The 13,981-nt window shown below is 30.8% G+C and overlaps 2 protein-coding genes across 2 annotated transcripts; one reads left to right on the plus strand and one right to left on the minus strand.

Moving 5' to 3' along the window:
• The first annotated feature begins 158 nt into the window (after positions 1–158).
• LOC113377419 (importin-13-like) lies at positions 159–7,083 on the plus strand. Its single transcript, XM_026617736.1, has 19 exons — positions 159–323; positions 452–609; positions 692–859; positions 936–1,088; positions 1,159–1,271; positions 3,124–3,264; positions 3,345–3,543; positions 3,717–3,929; positions 4,051–4,239; positions 4,308–4,410; positions 4,482–4,628; positions 4,747–4,931; positions 5,138–5,302; positions 5,366–5,563; positions 5,813–5,950; positions 6,037–6,265; positions 6,354–6,509; positions 6,622–6,796; positions 6,858–7,083. The coding sequence occupies exons 2-19, from the start codon at positions 454–456 to the stop codon at positions 6,967–6,969; spliced, it is 2,940 nt and encodes a 979-aa protein (XP_026473521.1). The 5' UTR covers positions 159–323; positions 452–453; the 3' UTR covers positions 6,970–7,083.
• A 787-nt stretch (positions 7,084–7,870) lies between these two features.
• On the minus strand, positions 7,871–11,188 carry LOC113376106. Its single transcript, XM_026616032.1, has 3 exons — positions 11,117–11,188; positions 9,659–9,818; positions 7,871–9,261 (listed from the first exon to the last, which is right to left on the minus strand). Exons 1-3 carry the CDS (start codon positions 11,186–11,188, stop codon positions 7,871–7,873), a joined length of 1,623 nt encoding a protein of 540 aa, XP_026471817.1.
• Between the last annotated feature and the right edge of the window lie 2,793 nt (positions 11,189–13,981).

A 13,981-nucleotide genomic window follows, 5' to 3' on the forward strand; every position in this document is an offset into this window, starting at 1 on the left:
TGAATGATATTTAAAGACTAAATGTCGTTGAAATTTTAAAAATGTTCGGTGTGATTTCCTACCATGTGCACAAGCATATCCATGTCATTTTCATAACTTATGGCAAGTACGACATAAATACAAATACTGAGTTAAGTCATGTGTCATATGAAGAACTTTTGAAAAGTTTTGTTTAACTTAACCTGAGATGAATATTTTGTTTGAAATGAAGATAAATATAAAATGAAAATGCAAGAATACAGTATACCGAATAATATATTATTATAATATATTATATGGAGCATAAATTATCCTATTATTCAAATGTCTGGATTTGAATATATGTATGTATTTACTTGACGTTTTTGATATACTTGCAAAATAATCTAACCTATTTGGTTGAAATGAAATTGATTTCGAGTGCATTAACATAGTAAATATATGATAGAAACGTATTATTCTATATTTCTAGACATGATGGATATTAATGCTTATAATTTGGAGCAAGCTGTCAGCCTTTTCTATAGGTCTGAAGCAGCACAGCAAGCAAATGCTCACCAATGGCTAACACAGGCTCAAAGGAGCCCAGAGGCATGGGCTTTTGTTTGGGATTTATTGCAACCATCAAAGGTACACATTTTTGAACAAAATTTAATTAGTGAAACCTTTCTTATAGCCCTCGTTTACTTAAAATGTATAACTTTTTCAACAGAGCACAGAAGTACAATTCTTTGCTGCAACAACTTTACATATGAAATTACTTAAATTCTGGAAAGAAGTGCCAAAAGAAAAGTATATGGAATTAAAAGAAAAAATATTTGAAGTTATTTACAAGTTTTCTAATGGTCCACCTTTGGTGTTAAATCGATTATGTATTGCAGTATGTGTAAAAATTTGTAATTTTAATACTTTTAAGTCACATGTTTGTATTGTTTATTATTCATACAAAATTTTAGTTATCTGCTTTTATTCTTCACATGATGCCAACAAATTGGCCAAATGCGTTAAGTGATCTCATTAATATCCTCCAATCGCCACCATTTTTAAATATGCCACAAGACAAGATTATCTGGATTCAATTTGAAGTTCTCATGAGCATTGCAGAAGAGGTAATTTAAAAGAAAATATTAATAATTATATAAACATTATATTATTGTTATATTTTCATGATATGTCCAGTTTCCCAGTGTTGTAAATGGATGCCCCGATCCACATAAGCTTAAAGCAGAACTGAATCACAGCCACTGTATAGTATTGAATATAGTTGAGCAATATTTAACTGCAGGAACAGAGTGAGTTTTGTATTCTTTGCACTTTTACTCATGCTTATTTTTTACACATAATTTAAATAAGTACAGTAAAACCTCTTTATTTGCGGTGCATACTTTTTGTAAATATTCCGTAAATAAAGAATCCGCAAATACAGGATGGCATTTTATATGGAATCATAGGGGTATGTTCCAAGGTGACTAAATAATTCGCAAGTAAAGAATAAATCTGCAAATGCAGGATGGCATTTTATATGGAATTGTAGGGGATATGTTTCAAGGTGACACAATAAAGAAAAATAAATATATTGGATAACTATTATTTAATATGCAATATTTTAAGTCTAACAGATCACATATTAGTAGATTTTGGGTTCGATACATATTGGAATCCGCGAATAACGAAATATTTAGCCCCGAATATAGAAGTTGGGTCACAATTGTTTTGGCCGCGAATAGCAAAATCTCGTATATAGAAAGCGCGAATAAGGAACTTCTACTGTATTATAACACAAATTTTTCCTACACGAATTTTTCAATAATATTTATCTTTAATATTATAACCCTTTCCACCCGGCTGTCCTTCTGAGTGGACAAGGTAGTTCAGCATATCACTCAGCTGTCGCCTCTGAAATACACACCATTTTGCACACATAGTGTCTCAATCCATATTGCATCGAATACAATAGATCAAGAATGAGCAAAAGGTTTCTGAACATTTTGGTATACCTTAGAAAGAATGGATGTATGTGTGTGTGTGTGCTTATGTATGAATACAATTTTTTGTCTATGTTTTTGGGAGCATGGATCAACCGATTTGAACGATTCAAAAAACAATCGATACCGAGCTGTAAGTCTGTAAATAACTGTATATTGACACCCTAAAACTTATCTCACAACCTACATATGTTGCGTATACCCCACTATATGTAGGTTTTGAGACAACTTTTAGGGTGTCAACATACAGTATCTACAGACTTACAGCTGGGTATCTCGAATTCCGAGGTGAACTTACTATAATGACTTGAACTTCAAATAAATAATTTTAACTATGAAATACAGTGTAAATAATTCTTATGAACATGAGATAATATCCTTCATTTTAAATTCGCTTGATTAAGTTTTGTTTATTTAGCTTTCATGTAAACATATATAAACATTGTTGTCCAATTTATAAGCTCGTATATTTTATCTATACAATACGAATGATGAAAGTTACAATATTTATAATAATCTATTTAAAAACATTTGAGATTCCTCAAATATTTTATTGTGGTACAGGTAACTACAGCAATTTGCTTTAAAGCACTATTTCATACACCACCAGTTGTATTATAATGTTATGTTATATAATAGTAACCTATTCAGCTTTGTAAATTATTAATAAGTGTGACCTGACCCACGACAAAATCATAAAATTTAAATACACCAACTTTTTCCCTAAATACGGCAACAATTTGTAATTTATCAGAAATTAGAAGGACATATACAAATCGATTTATTATATTTTACTGCGATAAATGGCAGTGGAATCAACCTTTTATGCTTCTTGAAAATTGCTTTTAACTTTAAAATGCTACAGATAATAAATTTAAATATTATTGTAAATGTATGTTATTTAATGTTCACAAATTTATATCAACAAATTGCTTAACATACATAATAATATCATGTTTACATCAGGTACGTTTTTCTCAGAATTTAGCAGCAAGTTGCTGATAGATTGCTTTGAATCAATGCCGGGTGGTAAGGTTTAATATCATCATAAATTTGTCATTAATGGCCATGTAAATAAAATATTTGGCTTTCTATATATAGTAGGACTCTATGAAATATATTTATTATATTAAATGTTTATTTTATGTTTATGTTCTAGGAGATTCTGTGAATTTGATCTTACTACATTACAAAATGCAGCTCGTTGTACTGAATCATGGTTTAAAATAGTTAGTGTTCCTTTAGATAAATGCCAGACTATAATTTCTTCGCTATTGCAAATTGTACATTTTTGTTATTGGTTCGTAAACATTCAATAATGTTACTATCATTTTTAATTACTTACTTGAAAATACTGTAATGATTGTATGGAATTTATAGGAACAGACATGAAAGCGATGGTTGCCTTTCTGCAGAAGAGCATGAACTTGCTGAAAGCTGTCTTGATGCCATTCAAGCGCTTCTTACAAAGCCGGAAGTTGAGCTACAACCACAACTTGTATTGCATTATTTGTCCCTATGTTTGCAAGTGCTGCAAAAAATCACGGCTGCAGAATTTAAAGTGGATAATTTGAATGAGGTCAGATCTTGAATTACACTTTTATTTTTTGTTGCTGGACTTTATTTGTAATCCTGAGTCTATTATTTAGAAACAAACAATCAATAATAAAACATTTACATATCATTTCTACATTTTTTATATTTGTATTCTAAAATATCTTGAAATATATTTACCTTTATTTACTATTGTAGGATATATTAGTAAATATATATAGTCTTCTTATAAGTGTTGCTGAAATCAATATAGGGGCAATAATAAAAGCATTTTGTGAGGAACGCAGTGAAAAACAAAATGTTTGTTTAACTCTGCTGTCAGAAATTATGAATTGCTCAAATAGACCAGGAATCTATCCAACACAAGAATCATGCAGCAATCTAGCTTTTAGCTTTTGGTATATGATACAGGTCTGTTGAATGCCTTGCAATTTGTTGTCTAGTTAGACAAAATAATATAAGTTATTAATTAATTAATTAATTAAAACAAGGGTTAGAACTTTATTTAGTCTTAGAATATTTTATATTTTAGGATGAAGTAATGTACTTAGAACCTGAGCCTAGAAATAAATGTATGACTTTAATTAGGCCGATATATTGTTCATTAGTGAAAGTTTTAGTTAAAAAAGGTACTTATCCTATTGAAGATATATTTAATAGTTGGGCAGCAGAGGATAAAGAAATGTTTAGGTGTTATCGTCAAGATATATCAGATACTTTGGTATGAAAATATACATACTTTTAATATTTTGTACTATTACAATATTCATATTTAAATACACATTCTAGGTATATTGTTACAGTTTGTTAACTGAGGAATTACTATATATTTTGATGACTCAATTAAGAGAACTTGTTTATAATATTAGACCTGAGAATTGGAGAGAAATTGGTAATATCACACTAACCTAGGATAATTATTTATAAAATATTTATTATTTATGATTGTTTTTTTATTTTCAGAGGGTTTTATATATGGCTTTGGTGCAGTGGCTGGTCATGTTCACAACTCAGAAAATCTTTATATCCCAGAACTACTCCAAATTTTGTGTCAAATTCCTTATGAGAAATTGAATGATAAAGTTATGCTTACTGCACTCAATACAATAGGTATTTTTTATTCTTAAAATTCAGTGGTTATAAAATTAACATTTTATTCAAATAAGTAATATTTTGTATTGAATATATTGTACATATCAATAAAATTAAATCTTTATATAATATTTAGGATCATTCTCAGAGTGGATGAATTATCACCCTGAAACCTTATCATTAATTATACCAGCGGCTTGCAATTCACTTAATAAAAGTTCAGCAATAATTTCGCAAGCAACATTGTTACTTAAAGAAGTTACGAGGGAATGCCAAAGACATCTTTGTCCATTTATTGAGCCTTTGTTGCATGCTTTTCAGGTAAAATATATTAATGATTTAGATGTTTAATTAGATGATATAATATGTTCAGTTCATTATCTCAGATTTATTTTATTTTGAAAACGCATTAGAAAACATCTGTCGAATTTTATATATCAGAAAAGATATTTATGCAACTATGTATTTGCATCGATGTTTGATGTTTATGATGTTCATGGTTATGCTAATGGTAAATTTTATTTTAGCAATCATTGCATAGTGGTGGACTTAAAGAATTAGAATGCACAAGAATAATGTTTTGTGTTGGTAAAGTTTTAGTTATGCTCTCATTGGAGGATATTGTTGATTATTTAAAACTTATATTAACACCTATCATGCAAGTTACAGCAGAGATATCTAAACATAGTGAAGTAAGTATAGTTATAAACTTATATTGTTAATCACCAACTTTTATGCATTTGTCTGAATTTTAGTTAACGAATCAAGATCGGGCAAACTTAATTAGGAATTTCCAAATGATTGCTGTTTTATTCTCATCATTTAAATACTGTGAAGTTGAATATGAAACCGATAATCATCAAAACCATGCTGTTTTTTTGATTTTGCAGACCTTGATTCCAATTATGCATGATATTACAAAAATGAAAGGATGCAATTTTGAAGTTTTGCAAGTAAGTATCTAGGACATCTATAAAAATATTTAAGAAATTTATTAGAAATTTTTGGAAATGTTAAACAATACCAACTATATATTGATGTTTATTTAATCATTTAATACTTAATTTAATTAAGTTTTTTGTTAATTGTAACATATTATTGTTAGAATTTACAATTATCGATATTTGCATAGTCTTGGCCTAGAAATTATGCAAATCGTCAGTTAATGTGTGTACTGCAAATTTTGTTTTTTGTTCTTTTAGCAAATATATCATGTATTACAAAATGCAGTACTCTCTTTGATGGAAAGAATTATACCATTATTGAAAGATATTTGCCTGATGATACTACAGACTTTTCAAGTAGAACCCATAGGTGAAGCTTTAGATGTATCTAAACAGGTATTTATATAAAAAAAAAACAACTAATTTATTGCTTTAATTTAAGATATACAGTGAATGAGCATTTACTCAAGTATTTTTTATAGATAATATTAGCATTTCATAAAGATGCTCATCTGAAAACACTAATAGATGAATTATTTACACAATTAGTTTTTGTGTCATTATCAACATGCAATGCAGCTTCAGAAATAGGTTTGTCTTACAGATCTGATCTAATGGAATCTTTTTTCTTATTTCTGTCACAAGTGTGTAGAAAATGTACATCAGTTTTGATAAATTCTACATTGAATCTGACAAATATTGTTAATTTAGGTAAGTCTTTGCTTATAGCCATTTACAATAGAATAAAGTGTAATATTTAATTACAATTAATACAATTATAATTACTGATTTATTACAGCAATACTTGGAATTGGTTTGCCAGAACATGGTGCAATGAAATCTTGCCTTTCATTTCTGGTTCAGTTTATTAGCAAAGGACCAGAATATCCTGATTTTAATATTATTATTCTCACAAATGGACAGTTTTTAATTACAAAACTTTTGTTGTGCCTAGGTAACTTCGTACTTTGTTCAAATACTTGTCATGTGTATTTATTGATAATCAGCTGTAATATTCATTTAGAGTTAATTTTCTTTTTAAATAATATAACTTTTTTCTATGTCAGGTGGTGCAATACCCCGAACAAATGTAGATGCTCTTGGTGATATCTTTTTAGCATTGAATAAAAAATATCCTGATGAAGTTGCAAAATGGTTGCAACAAAATTTGAGTTTACCAGATTTTCCAACAAATTGTGTGACACAGGAGCAGAAGTTAACCTTTTGTAAAGATTTGTTGAGGTTTGTGCCATAATTTAAAAATCCTATTTAAGCGCTACTATAGTGTATATTTCGAATACAGGGAAAAGGCTAATAGACGGAAGTTGATTGAAATATTAAAAGGATTCACATTTGTATGTCGCGGATTAGTCTACACAGAATATGCTAATCAATTGACTCCGGTATTATATTAATATTTGGGATAATCAGTTATTTGCATACACAATGTATATAATTTGTATATTATTTTAATTATGTGTTGAATGAAATTTTATGATGAATTGTGATTGACATAATTTTAGTAAGAACGGCTGTTACTTTAGTGGATGACTAAATGATTTTTTCACTTTATTTAAGTCATGTATATATTTTAGAGCTATAAATAATTAATGTTAATAGTTAGTAATAAATCTTGATGAATTGCGCTTATAAATTATTTCTTATAAAATAAATGATGTACACTGTCTTACATTAGACTTTAAGATAATTGCAAAATCTTGCGATTAATGTATTTTTATAAATTTAACCAATTATGTGAAATGTGTGATTGTCTCTTAATTAGGACAAATTGAATTGATAAACTTATTCTTTAGCTGAGTATGTGTTATGTTATGAAACTGGAAAATATACTTAAAAAATAAAAATTTTTCTTGTTAATATATGATAGTCAGTAAAACAAAGTTTTAAAAAATAATAAATAATTTATTTAATTGCATTTCAATTGAATATAATCAGACGGACAAGTAATATGTAATATCTGTCTTATGAGATTTTTTTCCGCTTTAGTAAACTTATTGAAGTTAATTTTTGAAAAATAATTAATATATAAATAACATCCCTTTGCAAGACATTATATTACAATATTACAGTTGGCTGTACAGAGATGTTCAGAACACACATCAAAAATTTGATTTGAACTCTGAAAATAGATTAGAGACTTAGATTATCATACGAAATCACTAATTTACTCTCGGTACAAGCCAGAGTCAATGCATCGACTAAGTATCTTATTAAAATTTCCTTCATTCCAATATAATCTTTCATTTAATTAACCCTGTAAGTCTTTTTTTTAATTTATCTTACTATATGTTAATGTTATGAGTAAACATGACTCCCATGTGTTGTTGATTTCTTAAAAGTGAGTGGTTTGTTAGTTTTTTGAAGTTTCCTATTCACTTGAGAGAACGACCGCAATTTAATCCACAAGAATGCACTGAATAAGCATGACATTGCGAGGCATAAGAGAAGAACTACCAAAGCAATCATAAAACTAATAGTGGCCATGCACATGATTCCATCGTTTCTAGCCGGGAACACTAACGTGCTCGTGTTTGTCGAATTAGCTGATTCGGCTACGGGGAATGTCAGATCGCCCGTTGATACAACGCGAATGACTTTGTTCAGGCCGACCTCCTGCTTAGGGTCGGCAGCACGCTTTTCTCTGCTTCCTACATATGCCGGGCCATATAATTCAGAATACGAACCCGCTTGTTTATCACATTGTTCTGGGCAACGGTGCCTACAGATCTGTATCGTACATTGGAAATGCACCTCCATAGAATCAGGGAACTTGAACGCTTGGAAATGTGCGTAACTCAATATACTGGCACTAGCTCCGAAATTCTTGATCTTTGTAAACCTGGACATTAGTTTAGGGCGTGTAACACAGCCATATCTATCTACAAGCTGAATTGGGGCGTGTTTACCATCGTGAGCCATGCAGTTTCGTACAAGCATGTCGAATTTAGAATCGTAGTCCTTTATAGCTAAAACCATCGTCATAGCTTGACCAATCTTCACGAGTCCTGATACTTCTGAAGCCCAAGGCCCACGCCCTACTTGAATCTGCATCCAGCAACCTACATTATCACCAGCGAAGTCTGCTCGAATGATTTCAAGCATGTCTACAGGGAACGGACGGAAAGTAACTCTTTTCTCATACTGATCGTGCCACGTGCATCTCAATTTTCTAGCTTGGTCCCAAATTTCCTGTACTTGAGGATCGTACTGGATGACTATAACATTCTCGAAATATGTACCAGAGCCGGATTCCGATCCATACCCGTAGTATCCATTCTCCGTATTGCCTGCTGTCCCACAATGATGAATACCAATTTCAAAATTTGCGTTACTGCTCCCTTGACCTGGTTTTAAATGCACGCATGCCGGATTACTGTAATGCCCCTTTGAAAAAATTATACCGTAGAATGGCTTATCAAAGGCTATAAATACTTTCATAGAATTTCGCTCGCATTTCACATCTAGTGAGATGATTTTAGGGGTTTTTGTAGTAGATACTGGCCAGTCTTCTTGTCCATGTACTCCAAGTAAATGTTCTGGGTGCAATTGCTCACCAGGTCCTTGCTCATATACATCATTTCCAGGATGTTCGGAAAAAGATTTGTCAGTTGCTTCTATGGGAGGTGGCGGTGGGCCATGATAGTTAGAGGAAGATTGTCCAAGTGCGTTGCGATTGGTTGAATGACCTAATTGAAAAATGTGTTATATTATTTCAAAAATGTAATGAGAAAAAAAATATGTACAAGAAAAACTGAAAAAGAGCGATCGCAATAATATGTTTGAATGTTTGAATTAATTTGAAATTTATTATATAACCGACAAAAAACGTTGTCCTTTCTCATCAATAATTGTTTTTTAAATAGTATAGTAAACAAAGTGTTACTATTAATAATGTTTCTTACTAACAAACTAAACTTTTTTTTACTATAATATTTTTTTTATCACCAATCGTTAAAAAATGCTGTGTTTTACAGTTATGATCGCTGAAATTATAAACTATTTTTAGTTTTAACCCTTTGATAATAATATATTTAAATTAATTTTAATTTTTTTAAGTGTGAGTAAATTAAAAATTGATTTCACCTCTTCCAGGCAGAGCGTTATATTGATGTACAACAGCGGATCCATCTTTTGCTGTTGATTCTAATGCGAGTTGATCTGTATTTGAAATTTCATTTCCTTCGCTCAGAACTTCTTCGGGAACTGCTGCTACAATTTCTATTTTCTCATCTGACTTTACAACCTGAATTCGACAAAAAGTAAGTAAATTAAAAATATAAATAATAGTTCTCAACGAATTATTATAATAATGAAAAATATAGCGCATGTCATTTCAAATGTATAAAAAATTATTGCAAATAGATGTTTGTAATGATTTACAACTAACATCTATAACAAAAAAAATATTTTTTTACACATTTGAAATGACATTCGCATAATTATTTGCTCGGCTGTCTGCAGAGGCGATACTTCATACTATTTTATACTATTATACTTTCTTATACTATTTATAATATAATTTTATCTTTAAAAGATAATCTTTTAATGCTGCAAATACCACATAATAATAAAATTGATTTAAAGCGATTCGATCTTACTGATTTGTTGAATGTTCTTTTGGAACTACAAACGTAATAAACCTATTTTGAGGAACGGAAGTCATTCGAAGGCGCTTCGCATCAGAACAGCAATTTATCACGTAAATTCGATTGTGCATTAATTAATCAAAGTGTGTTAGTTTGTTGCTTTGAATACAGTAAGAAGCAAATATACGGGTCATGCCAGATCGGTCTTTTAATGGTATTGTCATTTGTAGATTTGTGTGCCGAAGATGCGGTCGAACAAGTTTTTATTTTCTATGCATCAGTATTATATGTGATCTCTGTGTCCCTTACATATATTATACTGCTCTGAATGTGTGTCAATTAGCAAAGCTCTTAGTAATATGAAAACATGACATGGCATGTAAACAATGCTAGGTACAAAAGTAGGAACGGTATGAAAATGCTGTCTTTACTGGAATCGGAAAATCCGTGGAAATGTTTACCACGGTAATAATTGTTAGGGACATAACTTATTAGGGATTTTTAATTTAGTTTTATTGTTTCGATTTAGATAGATATGGGTCATAATACTGGGTCGATTTATGATTGAATCAAAACAAAATATGTATTACAACTACTTTTAGCATTATATCCCAAGCGATAAAGATGAGCTACATTCATCCCAAACCCTCTACACGATTTTTATCCGGACTTTATTAATACAACACAGATTTGGCAATTCGTGTGCAAAACAACACAGTCAATATCGGTAATGAATCAGAAACATACACGATATTCGCGGGTGTACGATGGGTCAAGGCGAAAGGCTTTTGTCAGGTGCTCTGATCTGCCGTGCGGGCTACCTGACGATTTTTTTTATATTTTTGATTTTGGCCGGTGGCGTTATCCGCGGGTCAGACTACAGTTAACAGGTAACGGTTCGGTCCTCAGCCAGCATCATCATCGACATGGTTAATATAAAATATAAGTGTGAGACCTGTTCGCGGACCCACTGACTCAATTCGACGGGCGAATGCGTTATAGGTTCCTCGGACGCGAACTCGCACATTCTACTCGGCCTTGGGGCGTATTAATGCGAATGTTCAATCAAACGGGGTCGACGGATACCAAATTCTCTCTTGTTTGCTCCGCGCCGAACATTCAGTGAAACTTTTGGCGCGATACTCGCACACATAAGCACTGTACCGATTACGACTTTGATTGCGAGCTTTATTCCGAATTTTATCAGCTTATCGTTTTTTTTCTTCCCGGAGTGAATCCGAGTGGAGTTGTATCGGAGATTTTGTCATATTTGACTTCTCTGACATTTATTGGTAAATTTGTTTAAATCATTATTTTATTGACATTTATTTATTCATAAATTAACTGGTCGCCTGATTGCCTAGTGGAAATTATTATTTTATTGACATTTATTTATTCTCAAATTATCTGGCCGCCTGATTGCCTAGTGAACCCTTTATAGCAAATTACCCTGGTATTTCAATATTTTTATTGTCTCAATTCCGCCATACTATTTGAGATTTGTATGCATATTGAAATGCATTGAAATGCATAAAATAGTGATTTTTTATAATAATACAAACAAAAATGTTTTAAGTTTTTGAAAACGATTAAAGAACAAATGCTTAATAAATCCTTAGGTATATGAACAACACCCTATGGAACACATTTGTTTAGGTTTAGAAGTTGCTGGAGTATTAAATTTCTAATTTGTCCTAATTTTTAACATCTGATATTGAAAATAACGTTTGCAAAAATTTCTAAAAAATCGGTCGCTAAGGTGTCGGATTACTGGAGGTGTCGGGCTATTGGAATGCCGGATCATATATATATATATATATATATATATATATATATATATATATATATATATATATATGATATTTTTGGTATGTAAAATTATAAAATGTTTCATGAACGATCTTTTCATCTTATAAGAATTTATTCACAAATTGGTTGTTTCCTTACTCGAATATGCAATAGAAATTTTACAGTTTACAAGGGTTATTTAACTTCAAATTATTGAGTAGAGTTAGCATGCTATTGATCATAGCTAAAACAATATGCTATTAATTTACCCGAAAGTATTAAAATCGCTCGTAATTTGTGAAATATGAATTTTATTAACCACTATATTATCTATGTATCGCTCTTGTATAATACATAAAAAAGTGGCTTTTTGTTTATATAAAATAATCATATGATTATCTGGAATCGTTGTATTGACCATTAGTAGTCTTAAAATAAAAATATCACTTCATCATTCGGCGTTATCAAAAATTCGATTAATGATATGTATTTGTGACAAAAATACATTATGGACGTCATTAAGTTAATGTATAACTTGTCTTTGGATTAAGCGCAGGTGGCCTCACAGCTCTCGTTGATATGAGCATCTTTAATCTGTACCAAAAATTCAGATTTGCAGTTATATAGGGTGTTATGCAGAACCTTTTACTAAATTTCTATTAAAATTGTAATACCCCAAATAATTACGCAAAAATTCAAGTTGTTAGATTTCTCTATCGGGGTATGATATTCTAGGATACTTTTGTGGCGATATCAAGGAGGCTGGTTTTGATTTGGAAAAAACAATGGGACATGTCATGTATATTTTTGATATCGAAATATTTTTACAATTAATAAATTTATATTTTTTTATTGTGTTGGGAGTTTCTAATTTAATATAATGTCATAATCATTAATACCCCCACATTGGTGACTCACGACGATGGAGATGAAGATAAAGGAGTTTTATTTTTCGAAGATTTAAGAAAAATTGATTTTGACGCAGCACCATAATCACCGGTCTTCAGTGACGACCTATAAGGTATGTCCAGTCCAATCCATCATAGTTAACGCACTTACTATCTGGATCAGACTTCCGAGGTTACTCATTTGGTATACCCAGACCTCAGTGTTTATTGCTGACAGAAAAAAATAATTTGGAGCCTGAACTTTTCATTGGAATGCAATTCAACCTCTCTTTCTCTGTTAACTCAACAAATCGTCTTATAATGCTACCTCCCATTATCGGTGACAACGACGAATCAAAACAAAATTTGACATAATTTATTGGATTCCACAATTCTGGACTCTTATGTCAAAGAAACCAATGATCCTGATTTGGATAAAGAGCCAACTTCTTTCTCTGATCGGAACTCATCAGATACGGATGCAACGCTTGCAGAAATGGAAACTGTACCCATAAATTATGCATTCTAAACATTAAGTTATTCTGATATAACTAATACCCATTAGATCGAGAACATTATGCAGAATATGGAGTTGATGGCAGGTCAAATCACCACATACGGTGGATCTGCTGACGAAACATGGAAATTTGTAATTGACCAGTATTACAACACTGGTCTGCTATAATCTGCTTTCCCACCACATTTTTATAACGTGTTTCCCTGTTTTTTTTTTTTAAACTGTGAGATCAACACTGGGCAGGGAGTGTGTGGCGATATCAAGGAGGCTGGTTTTGATTTGGAAAAAACAATGGGACATGTCATGTATATTTTTGATATCGAAATATTTTTACAATTAATAAATTTATATTTTTTTATTATGTTGGGAGTTTCTAATTTAATATAATGTCATAATCATTAATACTCCCACACTTTTTTAAAAACATTCATTCCCAAATTCTTGATAATTAACTTCCCGTAGGGTAAGTTATTTATTTTACTTGATTTAACGATATGGTTTGAAAATTTTTGGTAAGACAAATCTAGCGAATTTGCAAATACTACAAAAAAATTAAAAAAAAGCCAATTGACGGTCAAAAATGATTATTAGACACATGCACATCAAATTATATATTTTATAAAGATTT

This window comes from Ctenocephalides felis, unplaced genomic scaffold, assembly GCF_003426905.1.
Source record: "Ctenocephalides felis isolate EL2017-DRISC unplaced genomic scaffold, ASM342690v1 CF-g0.4_SCAFFOLD_01886, whole genome shotgun sequence".
NCBI classification, from domain to species: Eukaryota; Metazoa; Arthropoda; class Insecta; order Siphonaptera; family Pulicidae; genus Ctenocephalides; species Ctenocephalides felis.